This window comes from Vombatus ursinus, unplaced genomic scaffold, assembly GCF_900497805.2.
Source record: "Vombatus ursinus unplaced genomic scaffold, bare-nosed wombat genome assembly UNPS02014859.1, whole genome shotgun sequence".
Classification (NCBI taxonomy): Eukaryota; Metazoa; Chordata; class Mammalia; order Diprotodontia; family Vombatidae; genus Vombatus; species Vombatus ursinus.
The window spans coordinates 2,334,435-2,350,075 of NW_020954637.1; the positions used below are offsets into that span (position 1 = coordinate 2,334,435).

General features: G+C 39.4%; 1 protein-coding gene across 2 annotated transcripts in view; it reads right to left on the minus strand.

The window, feature by feature from the left end:
* Positions 1-15,641, minus strand: part of KDM1A (lysine demethylase 1A) — a 74,145-nt gene that overhangs the window by 26,599 nt on the left and 31,905 nt on the right. For both annotated transcript variants that reach the window (XM_027841423.1, XM_027841421.1), the window contains 4 exons: positions 13,938-14,030; positions 10,649-10,755; positions 8,138-8,219; positions 6,602-6,696 (listed from right to left, as the gene is read on the minus strand). In XM_027841423.1, the coding sequence (XP_027697224.1) occupies positions 6,602-6,696; positions 8,138-8,219; positions 10,649-10,755; positions 13,938-14,030 (377 nt within the window). The remainder of the gene's footprint in view (positions 1-6,601; positions 6,697-8,137; positions 8,220-10,648; positions 10,756-13,937; positions 14,031-15,641) is intronic.

Sequence of the window (15,641 nt, forward strand, 5' to 3'; positions counted from 1 at the left end):
CTTGACAGTGTCCTTTTAACCATTGCAGCAGAGAGAGAAATAAACTGTAAATAACAGCCCAACAGCCACGTCAAGTTTAGTTTTGTACATCAGCAGTAAAATTAACAACTTTAAAAAACACACAGCATGACAGAAGCAGTCTGTTAGCCGCAAAAGCTGTGACAACCACTAGGGAAATAAGGTACATTATACAAATACTTAAAAAAAAAAAAAAAAAAAAAAAACAGAAAAAGAAAAAGAAAAAAAAAAAGGGGAGTGTGGGGAGAGAAGTCAAGGCAAAGAAATGGCCTAAAAGGAAGGGTTAGGGTGGGTGGCAGGAAGCACTTAAGAGTAAGAACAATGCAGGACTAAATAAAACAGTAAGGAATAAAGCAAAAAAAAAGCAGATGATAGACCAAAAGATCGCTGTCCCATTGGAATAAACACTATAGGAAGACATTCTGCATCGCTAGTATACCAATATAAACACCTGGCTTATTAAAGCCTTGACAGAATGGCACAAACAACATCATTCATGAAATCGGGACCCACTAATTTCTGCCACATCCAACAACCTAAAGGAATGTTAAAGGGGAATTGGACACTGAGAAAGGGAATTCTAAAAGAGGCTTCATGTGCTAAATGAAATCTGAAAGGAAAATTTAGATAACAAATTAAAAAAACAAATAACCAACCTAGTTCTACCGAGAACATAATTTTGAAAGAAAACCAAATGGACAGAAAACATCTTTGACCTCTTTTGTTTTCTCCTGGGACATGCAGATTCCTATTTCTCCCATCTTGGATCGATTTCTAAGGTAGGAGAACATGTATCTTACAGAGAGCAGACAGTGGAAAGAACTTCATAGAGACTGAGCCCAAGCTAAATAAAAAACCCTTAACTAAATCTCCCCAAAGGTCCCTTCCCTCTCTAGAGTGAGTAGCCTATGGAGTCAATACAGACTTTAGTTTATTCCTTTTCCCTCAATAACTTGTGAGAACTTGCATCATTTCCATAATTTCACATGAAATATGTTATAAATAGACAATCTTCAAAAAGCAGTAATGTTTGACACATAGTACAGTTCTTAATAAATATTTGATTAAAGCAAAAATCACGGGAGCTTCATTTTTAAGTATAATTCCTAATTCCCAAACCATTATCTTGGGAAAGGTATCACAACATAAATGACCCTTACAGATCCTTACCCTAAGTAACATTTCAAAAGCAGTACAAAGACCACTGGCACAGGTTTTAGAAGATCAAGGTTCAAGTCCCAGCTCCAGCACTTGAAAGAGGCTAATTAAATGATGAGCTTGCAGATGAAGTCTGATAGCTCATTTAAGCAACAGCTAACAGTGTAATCCTTCCTTTCTACTTGAATGAACCATGATACCATACCTGGTATCATACTGTGGACAATGAATAGAGGAATAAGATCAAATTTCCTGACAACTTGCTCTACATTGAAACTAGTAACTAGGAAGACAGTATAAGTATGCCTTATTTGCTAATCATCACGTTGTAAGAATGAAATGCTATTGAGACAGACCCATCAGCAGCATAAAAAACACAGAGATACAGTCACCAACTAACACATACTCTGTCTCTCTCTCTCTCTCTCTCTCTCTCTCTCTCACACACACACACACACACACACACTCTCCTTCATGTAGTCACAGTCCCATCTTGTGGCCTGGAGAACGTTACAGCTAATGAATTCTAAAGCCATGTTAGTCTCACAATTACAGGCTATTAGGTCTTGATACTTTGCTTATGGACTAAGTATAAGTAAGTTAGCTGCCAGATCCAGTTCACAAGCCTGAGAAAGCCTCACTCTTACTATAGGTTAGGTTAGAATTATCAGAGAAACTGAGAAAAGAGAATCCATTTACCTTTTTACCTTTGAAAAGCTCATTCTATAGAACTATACTCAAGATAGCACACAGTTCTTTCCCAGATTGGAAAATCCTCAGTTAAGAAGCCACTTTTATAATGTACTTTCAGGGCTATGTATAATGGGGATGATAATAGCATCTACCTCATCTAGGATGAGATAACACGAAAGGTGTTTTGCAAAACATAAAGCACTATATAAATTCTAGTTATTATTGTTATAATTATTATTACATACATCAGCTAATTAGGTGAAATTTGTTTGTAAAGTTGAGTGTCAAAATCCTCAAACAAAGCCCTACATCTCATGCTATCATTGTAGACAAAATGATGAATAATAAGTAAGGAAAAGACGAGTCAGAGGGAGCCTACTATGGGCAGGCGGATTAACAGTACTAGAATGGAAAGCGGCCAGCATGTCCAGCTCTAGCAAGGATGAAATGAAGGCAATTTCAGTGCACCCAGATGAGGCTTGCTTGTTGGGCCAGTAGGTCAACAGAAAAGGATGAACAGTGAGCTACATCTGCAGGCCTGGGATACGGGTGCTCCAAATCCACATGAATCAGTCAGCAAACATCTGCTTAGGGCCCAGTGTGGACCAAACCCCGTAGGTTGCCATTTCCTACTGACTATGCTGCTTCTAGACTCTCTCTCCATTATGCTTTCCTTCCCCAGCAAACTCATCACTGCAAAATCTCTTTATGCTGTGAGACCGAATCTGCCTGATTCTCACATCTCATCAAGATCCTCTCTCTCTGACTGGAGGGCAGGAACATGGGCTCCAGGGCCTCTATTTCCCATCCTCCGACAATTTCCCTTCTCTGCGCTCCATTTCAGCTTCCTTTTAGGTACTGCCTTCCCCCATTAGACTGCAATGAGGGCAGGGAGGGTCTTTATTGTTATTTGTATACCCAGAACTTAGCACAATGCCTGGCACATAGAAGCACTTAATAAGTGACCTTGAAGAGATTATATTCCATTGGTAAAGGGCAGAGAAGGTGGTGGTAGTGGAGAAAATAAAATGTTCAGATATCCACAAAATCAATATGGATTTATTTGTAGGGGGTCACTAAAATCAGTAAGGAAAAAACAACATATTTAGAGTCAGAAGACCTGGGTTCGAATATTGACTCTGCTACTTAGCACTTGTGTAGTCTGAGCAAGTCATATAAATTTCTCCAGGCTTCAATAATCTTATTAGTACAATGAAGAAATTGGACCAGATGGGCTTTAAGATCCTTCTGACTCTAAGACTAGGACCCTATGATCCCTATGAAGTGAGGGAATTAGGAAAGGCCTTAAAAAGAGGTGGCGCCTGAGCTAAGCCTTGAAGGGAACAAAAGGTGGAGAAGGCAGAGCCTGTGCAAAGGCAATGTCATCTATACAGCCTTACAGCGAAATAAGATTCATTCCTCTTGATGACTAACTCATGCTATCCACTAAGACAGCTCACACGATCTACACTTCTGTGGGGTTTTACTACAGCTGCCTTTTAAAATCAGAGGTGGAATCCATTTAGCGCAAATAAAATGAGTGTGTACATCTCCCCTCCTCCCAGTAAATGTCAATAAATACTGTAAACTTTATCTCAGAGAAGAAATCAAGAAATTCCAACTATGTTAATTCTGCTTGAAGTATATTATTACAGAACAGTGCAGCAGTGTGCTAGGATTCTGTGAATATCCTGGCTGTGCGTTCATCTGTGACCTTGACAAATCACTTCCCCTTTCTAAAGGTCAGATTATTCCTCTGTAAAATTACAGGGTTGAGCTAGGATCAAGGGTGGTGAATGTACGGCCTCGAAGCCACATGTGGCCCTCTAGGTCTGCAAGTTTGGCCCTTTGACTGAATCCAGACCTCACAAAACAAATCCCCTTAATAAAAGGATTTGTTCTGTAAAACTTGGACTCAAAGGGCCACACTTGAGAACCTAGAGGGCCACATGTGGCCTTGAGGGCGCAGGTGCCCCATCCCTGGGCTAGATTGTTTTTGAGGTTCTTTCCAGTTCTAAGTCTATGTAGGAAATGGAGAGAATTCTGCATAAGAGAAACTGAAAGACTAACAAGAAACTGAGATGGAGGAGAATGGTCCCACATTAAAGCCTGGGGCCCTAACCAAGTGCTTGGGACCATAAATTTAGAAGAGTGTTTTATACACTTTTAAGCATGTAACAATGGAACTTAGTTTTGGTTTTCCTACTAACTCATTAAAAAAAACCACACTTACTATTCCAAGGATGCAACTGAGAGAACACTCTCCTCATCACTTCTTCCAGAGACCCTGTACTCTTTTCATTTTATTTACTTTTTTGTTCAGGGCTGTAAGTTCAGTTAAGTGGAGAACTTGACCCAAAAAATGAGCCCGAGCCCTACAGAACAGCAACTCTCATGTAACTTGGAGTCTTAAGAGAGATGCCACTGCTAAGGGCTTCCTGACTTGCCCATGGTCACCAGCAATGTATGAAGGGCAAGACTTGAATCTGGATATGGAAGTCAGGTGATCTCTCCTTCTACCTCTGCTCAAGAACTTATGTTCTAATGTGTATTCTATCTATGAGTGGAGAAGACCTGAGTACTTGAGCTGATACTAATTACATTACAATAGCTTGTCACTTGACCTCAGGGATAATGATACTTGCACCACCAATTCAGATTATTATGAGAAAAGTGCTTTGTAAAATCAACGTGAGCTATTACTGTTATTACCAGGTTACTAAGCTCTACGGGGAGGGACAGAAAACACCTTCCTTATGTCTCTCTCAGCATTTAGCATAGGTTACTATATGTAGGTATTTAATTTTTCTTGAAAGAGTTCATAAATGCTGTCCTTTGAACATCACCACTTTTACTCCAAATTTAAATGCTTGTTGTCAGGTATCTGAGACACAACAAAACAAAGTAAAAAGAAACTAAAAGATTCAGAAGGAGATAAAATAATCTTGGACATTTGCCAGCAAATATACACAGAAACCAATGGAGGGGATTTCTTTACACCACTTCTGAATGATGTTGCTAAAAGCAGAAATACAAATCCTTGGTTTAAAAAAGACAAACAATTCCCTTCTAACTCGGGATTCTACTTCTGGCTGGATTGTTCACTTGCTTCAGGAAGTTTCCTTTACTGATTTGTGGAGGAGGCAGAAGAATGATGGTTGTAGGGAAATCTGGTTTGGTTTTTCACTTTCTTCTTCCCACAAATCTAGCCCAACCATTCACCCCAAGCTGCTGCCATTGTAGAAGGCATTCCCTCTTCCTGTGGCCTCAAGAAAACCCCTGTCCTCCCGATCACCTTCCACCCCAAGCATGACCTTGGTAGCACCATTTTGCCACTCTGATATCACGCACGAGCTTCTGTACTGCTTTGTCTTGTGTACTTGATGATGCCCTCCCAGAGCCCCAAGGACGGGGCCTCTTTCATGTTTTGTATTTGGATATCCTCTGTGCCTGGCACACAGCAGGCACTCAATAAATGTAAAGCACTGAACCTTCTTCCAAAACCAAAGTTAGAATAGTTCATTTCTGTGGTCTAGAGTTAGCACCATTGAACCTCCATTACTACAAATAATTGAAATAAATACAAGGCTGTAAGACACACCTTTTCTTTGCCCAAAAGAAAAAAAATTAGCCGTTGTTTTTCAGTCTTTTGCACCAGAGTCTAAAGCCTGAGGTTCAAACTCCTAGCACAGCCACTTACTAAGTCATGTAAACATGTCTGGATTTCTCAAGGGGTCTCAATTTCCTCACCGGTGAAATGAGAATCCTATGCTCCCTGGACTATTCCCCTCCCAGGAAAATCTCCAGCAAGGCTGGGGGCTGGGCAAGGCTAGTGGTAAGACTGTTTTGTACTGAGTGGCTCTTTTACTCCCTAGGGTCAGGAGTCGGGTTTTTGTCGCACTGAATCATAGCAGGTAACTGGCATCTGAAGGCAAAGGCAATCTTCCCACCTCTTTACTCGGTGTCACAGATATTGCTGGTGTGCTCATATTCACAAGCAGCTCAGGAGAGTTTCATTAATTGTTGCCCAATGTAACTATCTATAACATTGACAAATCACACAATGATAAGCATTAATTTTCTGATTCACATGCAAATGAGCACTGCCCAACTGGCCTAGATCATAAGGAAATTAAGCTTGAAAGTATGCTGTAAGCAAATGAAAATGTTAATGATGACAGCACTTTGCCATTTCATTTTGAGGCAACTAGTACACATATACATTAGACAAATGCTACTGCTAAGAACAAGGCCTCAGCAGGCACTCAGTGGCCTAAGATAGGCATTTGCTGCTGTGTACGCCTACCAGTTTGCCTGGGCAGACTTCTAATCCACCCAACACAGGTATATGAACCATGGGACAAACTGTAGCCACAAGAAACATACCAAGGCTGAGGAGTACACTGGGAGGCCCAGGGCAGAGCTTGCTCATTTATGACTCCCCAGATGCCCCTTAGACTTGGTTAGAGCCGTGAAACATACGAAGTACCTGAGATTCAATATGACATGTGCATGAATGCAGGTGTATAAAATATACCTAAACGTATTTCTATTATGAGATAACACTGAATAAGAATTCTGTCCCATATCCCAGAAAATGGGAACACCTTATACTTCCTTATACCTCAGTTTTTTTGAGAAATAAAAAAGTTCCACCACCAACAATATTTCCTTGAAATAATTTCCAACGGAATCAAAGTCATCTGAAAAGTTCTGCTTGTTCTTGACTTACAGCTTGTCCATTGGCTTCATAAAGTGGGCATTTTTGCTTGATCTTGGCCAGTTCCATATTTACTTGTTTGCTGACCACAGCCATTGGATTCCCTCCTGGAAAAGAACTTCACCAATTAAGTCTGGCATATCCACGAAGAGAACAGAAAAAGAGATTCCTCACCCATAACTATATCAGGCCTGATAATTAAATATAGCATCTGGCAATAAGCAAAAGCATCTAATGAGAACGCAACATCAACTGCAAAGGTCCAGAGCACAAGATGACAAAATGCAGAAAAAACTCTACTCAAGCTGGAACCATGGGACAAAGCTAATAATATGAAATCTAACAGAGACTCAACAAATGTCAAACATCTTGCACTTGCATTGAAAAAAATCAATTCTCTTAGTTTGGTCTGGGAAGGATGGCTAAGGGATCACAAGTTCACCATAAGTCCAAAGCATGATGCTGGAGACCAAAAAGTTAGTGCTATGTTGGACCGCGTTATTAGCATCCAGTGGCTCCAGCAAGTGAGGCAATAATCCTGACATTCTCTACTGAGCAAACCATGGCTGATGGAGTGCATTGAGCACTGTCCTAAAGAGGGACACTGTCAAACTGGAAACAGCACGTGCAGGAGGGAGACCAGGATGGTAAGGGGCCAATAAATTATGTCATCGGAGATGAGCTGATGGAACTGGGGGTGTTTATCCTAAGGAAAGAACACCATAACTGTCTTCAAATATCTGAGAGTTTAATATGTACAAGGTGGATTAGGTTTGTCATAGTTCCAGGCAGCAGAATTGGAGTCAGTGTGTTCCAATTTTTGGAAAGCAGATTTTTGTCCTGACATAAGCAAAAGCCTTTTCTATTATTCTGAGCTACCAAAAGATGCGAGTGGATTGCCTAATAGAAGTCATGAGTTTCCTACTGCTAGGTGTGCTCAAGCAGGAACTGATGCCCTGCTGCCTGAGACGCTACAGGAGCTCTTCACTTTTGTCGTGTCATGGTCCTCTTTGTCTAAGGAACCCTAAAGGCCACCTCTCAGAATTATGTTTTTAAATGCATAAAACAAAATACATACGATCACAAAGGAAACCAATTACACTGAAATACAGTTATCAAAATACTTAAAAAAACAAGTTCATGGATCCCAGGTTAAGAATTCTTGTGACAGGGGAAATTCCGGAATAAATCAAAGGCTGGATTAGATAACCCCAGTTCCTTCCAGCTTTTAATGCTTTAAATTAGGATGGGCAAAAACAAATTCCAGAATCATCAGTGGACTTCTTGTTGTACTTTCATGTTGATGTGAACATGGGAAAAATGTTTAAATGTTTTATTTCGATCAACATTTAAAACATAAATAGGGAAAAAATAAAGCCATGTTTCATCAGTAAAGCTCTCTTTAAACATAAGCATTTTCTCTGTGTGAAAATACGGCAACTAATTGTACATAGATGCAACAATGTATTGTCTCAGACAAGCCAAGTAGTATTATTACATCATCTCTAGCAAACCATATCATATAGAACACAATTTAAAAAGACTCACCAAGACCTGTTACCACCATGGCTCCAAGATCAGCTACGTAATTTCCTTTGCGAAAGGTAGCTACTCTTCCACCCACACGATCCTGGTTTTCAAGAATTAAATGACAAGATAAGCAATGTAAATTTATACTCATGCTCTCTACCCTCTACTTGCCCATCATGTTAGCTCCCCACCCTCCATAATCTCAAATAGGAAGTACAGCAAGTGATCGTTATGATAGAAAGTAAAATGGCACTAAAGACAATGGACAAGTGAAATGACATCAGACCTTGGTTGTCATTTAGTTTGAAGCAGGGTGTAACATAGGAAGCAGATTTCCTAGGCAATTTCAGAAAACCGACTTCCTAGAAAGGAGCTATGTATGGGACAGGTGCGGAGATCAAGAGAAAACTTTAAGGCTGTCAGCACTACACAGCACCAAGTGTTGCGGTTCCAAACGTACATTTAACAGTTTACTTAATACCATGCTAGTATGATGGACATATATTGAAAATTCCTTCCTATATATGTCCCCACGTGGCCCAAGCTCACTCTATGCTTACCACAAACTGGAAAAATAACCCGAAGTTTTCTTTGCCAAACGGTTCCTACTATGTGCAGAGTTAAAGAGGTAAAGGCTAACGTGTCCATAGAGCTTTTCTCACAACAGGTAAAGACAGCTAACGTCTCTACGGCACTTCTAAGGCTTGCACAGCACTTTACAAGTATGGAGCCTCACTACCAGCCTGTGAGCAAATGGCTACTGCTATCCCCAGCTACTGTTATCCTCGTGAAGAGGCAGCTGGTGGGTGCCAGAGTACCTAGAGTGCTGGGCCTGTAATCAGGAAGACCTGAGTTCAAATCCAGTCTCAGACACTTACTAGTTTTGTGACCCTGAGCAAATCACTTCACTTGTTTGCCTCAGTTTCCTCAATTGTAAAATAGGGATAATAATAGCACCTGTCTCTCAGAGTTGTTGTGAGGAACAAATGAAATATTTGTAAAAAGCACTTAACACAGTGTCTAGGCACATAGTGCATGCCATATAAATGCTTAATCCCAGTGTCTTTCCATTTAACAGATGAGGAAACCGAGACTTAGAAATTAAGTGATCTGCCCAGGGTCACATAACTACTAAGTGTCTGAGGCAGGGTTTGAACTCATCTTCCTGATTCCAAGTCCAGTGCTCTATCTTGCACAGAAGAAAGCAGTCTTTGAGAGAGTAAATATCAAAGTTGGCATGTGACCCAAGTACTTTGAAGTCCAAAGTTCTTTCTCTTACAGCCAGTTCTCTCTTAACCAACTGCTGCCCCTGCCAGCGCCTGAACCCAGACCCTCCCCCACTCCCCCCCACCAGCCAGTCGAATCTGCATAATGCAAATATACTAAAGCAAGAACTGTAGGTATTCCTAATTGACCTCAGTTCTGCTATTGCTGACCATATAGGGATGACTACTGCCCCCTTCTGGAGATTCAACTTGGCAAAGATGTGGCTAAAAGGAAACCAGAAAGAACAGCCAAAGATTATGAAGTCTTAGATAAGTAATGAAGACCTCAGGGTATAGGCAGTATTTCCCCCTCATTTACTTCTAACAGAAGGCAAGGGATGAAGAGAAAACTATCATGGAGGAGACAATGGCCCAAGACAGCTTCTGAGAGTACAGCGCGGCTCTCTGGACCACGGGCTCGCGGCCAGGGCCGGGAGGTGCCACCACAGGCCAGGGTGGCGGAGGGAGGCGTTCTGGAGAGCAATGTGGAACTATGCCCAAAAGGCTATGAAACTGTGCATACCCTGTGACCTCACAATACCATGACTAGGTCTATGTCTCAAAGAGATTTAAAAAAGAAAAGGATTTATATGCACAAAAACATTTATAACAGTTCTTCTAGTGATGACAAAGAACTGGAAATCGAGGGGATGACCATTAATTGGGGAATGGTTGAACAAGTTCTGGTTATGTGATCAAGATGGAATATGACTGTGCTATAAGAAATGATGAGCAGGATGATCTCAGAAAAACCTGGAAAGACCAACATGAACTGATGCAAAGTGAAGTGAGCAGAACCAGGAAAACACTGTACACCTTCACAGCAATACTGTATGATGATCAACTGCGAATGACTTACTATTCTCAGCAATACAATGATCCAAAACAATTTTTGAAGGACTTACGATTAAAAATGTATCGACTTCCAGAGAAAGAACTTATGGAGTTGAATGCAAGTCAAAGTATATTTAAAAAATTTTTATTTTTCTTGTTTGTTATTTTTTTGGTCTGTATTCTGTTTTACAACATGACTAATATGGTAATATGTTTTGTATGACTACATGTGTATAACCTATATCAAACTGCCTGCCTTCTCAATTGAGGGTGGAGAAAAGGGAGGGAGGGAGAGAATTTGGAACTCAAAATTTTAAAAAACAAATATTAAAAATTCCTTTTTACAGGTAATTGGAAAAAAAAAATTAAAAGACAGCAGGTGGTTCCCTATTGGTTTTTGCCTCTAACTGTCTCAAACCAAAATTCTTACCCGGGCTTCCAGAAGGGTGACATCCATTCCAAAACTCTGCAGCTGACGAGCTGCTGCCAAGCCCGAGACCCCTGAACCAATAATGATGACTTTTCCTGTTTTTTTAGCTAAAAAAATAAAAACATTAAATGAAAATTAGAGCAAATGTTATTTTTCTAGGTTTAAAAACATCATAATCTTAAAAGCTTCTTTTACTTACAATCTATAAGACCTTAACGTGCCACAGAGGTATACAAAGAGAATTAGAGTTATAGTTAAAAGACCTGAGTTCAAGCCCTAGCTCTGCCACTTGCCATGTGTGTGACCTTGGGTAAGTTCCATATCCTCTCTGGAGGCTCCGTTTCCTTATAAAATAAAGGGGGCTGGATTTAATGACTTCTAAAGTGTCTTCCAGCCCTAAAACTCCATGAACTGTTCAAAAAACTATTTTTGAAACATAATTAGTGCTTTAAATATACCAGTGAAAAGCAGCTGCAGTGACTGGGACTTACAAACACAGAGAATCTTTAATTCCAGTGTTGGGCATTCATAACTGGAGAACTGGTTCAGTTCATGTTAACTGAATATTTACTTTGGCAATTTTTTTTTTTAGTTCTCCTCATTTGGCAATAAGTGTTCTCAAGCTTGTTCAAAGTTCAAGGAGTTGTCATTGCAACATTAATGTTATAAGGATCTAACAGGGAACAGAGTCTGAACTAAAGTGTGTTAGAGACTGAGGAGGGGAAGACAGTTTTTGTTGGAAACCAATTCAGGTTCAGTGGATCTGGCTAAATCCCTTTGACCTCCCATGGGGCAGTCCTTTAAGTTACTACTTCAAAAACAAAATAATGCATGGCTGTGCCTATTTTGGTACAGATCTAGTTAATATTTTGTCACAGAATCTTAGGTCTGGAAAGAACCCCTAGGGTTGTCTCAGATTTGGCAACTGAAGCCCAGGGAGGAGCAAAATGGCTGCAGGGCCAAGGAGGCCAACCCAGGGCTGAGGAGGCCAACCCAGGGCTAGAAGACCAGCCGCCTCAGCTGCTGAGGGCTTTTGTACTCACTCTCTCACCTGGAAAAGATCACTTTAGCTTTAGGGGACTTCAAAAGAGTTGTTGTATTCTCAAATATTACTTTGGTTAATATAAGAGGCAAAATAGTTACCAATACTATGTTACAATTCTATCAAAGTCAAGAGGAAAACAGGATTAGCCACATGTAAGACATTTTATTCAGTCATTCAGTCACACAGAGATGAAAGGCTGCTAGTAAAGTGCCTGTGTATACAGATTCCCAGTTTTAGATAAAGTGCTTTGCAAATTTTAAATCAGTCCAGAAGCATTTGTGAAAATTGGGGAATCCACAGTCAAAAAATTAAACAAAATGACAGCTGCTATTACTGTTGCATCATTTATGGTAACAATACATCATTCTTTTAAAGGGACAGATGCTAAAAAAAAACCACAAAAACTATCTTAGGCATGTTAATACTAAAAAAGCTATTAATGTGAGACATAAAAAACTCCTTTAAAGATAAGGGGAGGAGAAGGCAAGAAATCTTACATTTGGAAATGAAGAAGATGTAAAAAGAAATGGCATTAATAAAACTTTTTTTTAAAACCTTTAGAAGAGACAATTTATACACACACACAGAGCATATAGACATATGCTTTATAAAACAACCCTTCATATAGACAGTTTACATGTGGCTAATTATTTTTTCCTTTTGGCCTTTATAACTTTAGTGTGTATACACACACACACACACACACACACACACACACTTTACAGGAAACCTTTCCTCTATACACACTATAAAGGAAATACTCAAAATTAATTCCCAAGTATTACAAAGAAATGCAAAATATCACAATAAAAAAAAAATTATTCACTCCCCTGGGGCTGGAACCACAGAAGTAAAGTGCATCCTGGGTGCTGCCTCCTATTATATTGCATATGGTTTTACTTCTAATTGTGTTTCTCTTTCAGAAGATTTGTGTTAAATTATTTTAATTCCAACATCTATCTCTGGCTCTCCAAAGCAGAGACATTTGCTGTCTCAAAACAGAAAGGGAGCAAAAAAGCAGTGAACTCTCTCTCCTAAAGGGTCAAAAAACTGTTTTATTGATGTCTTTTATTTTTATGTCATAGCTGTTTCAAATGGAAGATTTCTTTTCTTCCCCTCCCCTCCCTCTAAAGAGGTTCTTATTGTCTCACATTGTTTAACAGTTGTATTGATACTAACATACCTAAGATCCTTTTCACGTTCTTTGGCACCTGCTCCTTTAAAAGGCTGATGCATTATTTTCATAAACAATCCAGCTTCTTTTTCTGACTCTGGAATCCCTACAGCCTAGCACAGTACCTAACACAGTATTTCATAAATGCTTTTGGATTAAGTTAAAATTTATAAAGCCCTTTTCCTACAATAACGTGAATAGGTATGAGTGGAAAAACAATGGCTCACAGTTCTACGGCTCTTTACCGTTTACAAAGCATTTCCAAACCATAACCCGTGAAGTAGACAGTCCAGATATCATCTCCCTTTTACAGATGAAGAAACCAAAGCTCAGAGAGTTAAGAGGAGTCTTGGCCACAATTTCACAACAAACTGCTGGCAGAGAGCTGAGAGGTTAGCCTAAGCCTGACCTCAAAGGCCAGTCTTCAGACCAAAGGCACTAGCTAGATTTGACAGCATTTCATCACATGAAAAAATAGAGGTGAAAACGCTGTACACTATACAACTTATCGGATAGGAATTTCCATAATGTATCTCCTTTAACCTTAGTGTGTGTAACCATGAAATTCTGTGGCTTGCTTTTTATTGAGCAATTCCATGGACACTTAACATATCATATCTATCCTCAAAAATCTAGCTATTGGGCCTCTGACAGATATTGTAAAAATTGTATGAATTAAAAAGGGCCAGGGTAATGAAAAGTAATTTGTTAGTTACAAAGTCTAAAACAAATGCTTTATATTGATTTTCCCCTAAAACTTCGGAATTTAACTTGATTTCCCTAAATTTGGAAAAATATCACCATCATGACATGTATCAAATTGGAACCTTGGACAGCAAGGATTTAAAATTCATACAAGAGCAAAAAAACCCCAGACACACAATGACTATGTGCTTCCAATCCAAAATGAACTGAAAGTTTTCCCAACATTTTCCACAAAATTCAAAGATAAATAGGGAAAAGGTTGCACAAAGGATTTTGTTGACTCAAAGCAAGGATTAAAATATTAGTATGAAAAAAAATAGTTTAAACTGATAATTCAACTTCATTGTAACTTGATGGTTTCTTACCTGGTAGGGGCTTTATTCTCTTGTAGATGCCAAAGTTGATAAGACCATGACGTTCTAAATAACTGTGAACTCTATGAACAAGAACAGTATCACCTAAAGAAGGAAGAAGTTAAAAAAGATTTTACATGCCTTTCCTGATTCAAAAATCACAAAACCTCAGAGCCCATAGTCTATTCCAACTCATATCTGAATAAAAATCCCCTCAACAACACACCAACTTTTGTCTGAAGACCTCCTATGAGACCGCTACCTCTGCCCTGAGGCAGCACCGTCCATCTTTAGGCAGCTTTAATTGCTAGAAAGTTTTTTCTTTGTATTTTTAAAGTACATTTTTGTTGATGTCTTTTTTTTAATGTCATCTTACTTTTCTCCAGAATCTTCCCTTCCCTGAGAGCCATCAAATATAACAAACAGTATTTTAAAAGATGCTCCCCCAAAAAAACTAGAGGGGAAAAATTAGCAAAACTGATCAACACACTGAATAAGTCTGAGAATATGTGCAATATACAACACTCCCCCAACCTCTGCAGGGGTGAGCATATCCTCTCTTGTCTTTTCTTTCAAACCATGTTTGTTGGTGAGAATTTTACAACCTTCATTTTTTATTCTGTGGTTGCTCTTTCCATTTACATTGTGGCAGTCAATGTGTATGTTGTTTTCTTGACTCTGCTTACTTCACTCTGCATCAATCAGTTTGTGTAGATCTTTCCATACTTCTCCCAACTGATCACACGTGGAATTCTTACCACAGAACAATAGTCTTCTATTCACACACCACATTCACGAGAGGTATAGTGGATAAAGAGTTGACCTTAGAATCAGGAAGACCTGGATTCAAGTCCTGCTTCTGACCTCTACTGGCTGTGTGACCAGAGGCAAATCACTTGACTTTCCAGTGTTCCAGGCAGCAATCTAAGGCTATAACTTTTAGAGAAAAGTGCCTATCTGCATTGTCAGAAGGGAGCTTCATAGGTTCATAGGTTTAATCCAAAAAAAGGGAAACAAGTGGTCTCTGGCATGATGTTTGCTGTTGTTCATTGTGAAGGTATGTTGCTTCTTGGAGATCAATTCATTTTCTAGGAATCAAATCTAAAGTTTAGTTAAGGTCTCTAATTTGCAAAATCCATTTTCTTCTCCCTTCTGAAAACTGAGAATTTGCCCCTCTCTTCCAATCCGCCATACCTCTAATTCTCCACAGTCTTTTAAAGATCACTGTCCATAGCTAAACAACCCAAGCTACAAGTTCTTTCACTGCTCTGGAAAGTATGTAGTTCATCTGAGCTTGGATAACTGAATTCTGCAAGGGCAGCTCTCTTATTTCGTTATCTTGGGCATGAATTCTCTATTTACCCATCGGTGTTCATCCCTTCCAGTTCAATGATTATTCTCCTTGGCAATAATGATGACAACGATGATGATAACACTTATGTTTAAAGTTTGCAAAGTGATTTACCTATCGGGTCTCCTCTAGTAAAGAAAAGAAGCCAAGTAGGCACTGAGCAGTTCTTTCTCTCTGATATTAGTTATCGTCCCTTCCACCTCGGGCAGTAGTCACTTCACTTCTCTGATCCTCCTTTCTACAATATAACTTCAAAAGCCTTTTTTTGTTGCTCTTCAGATCTCCTCACCAGTCTTGGCTTATTCTGGGCTTTAGTCCTTTCACATTTTTTGTAGGGCTATGCCAAGCCTTTATATTCATCCTTT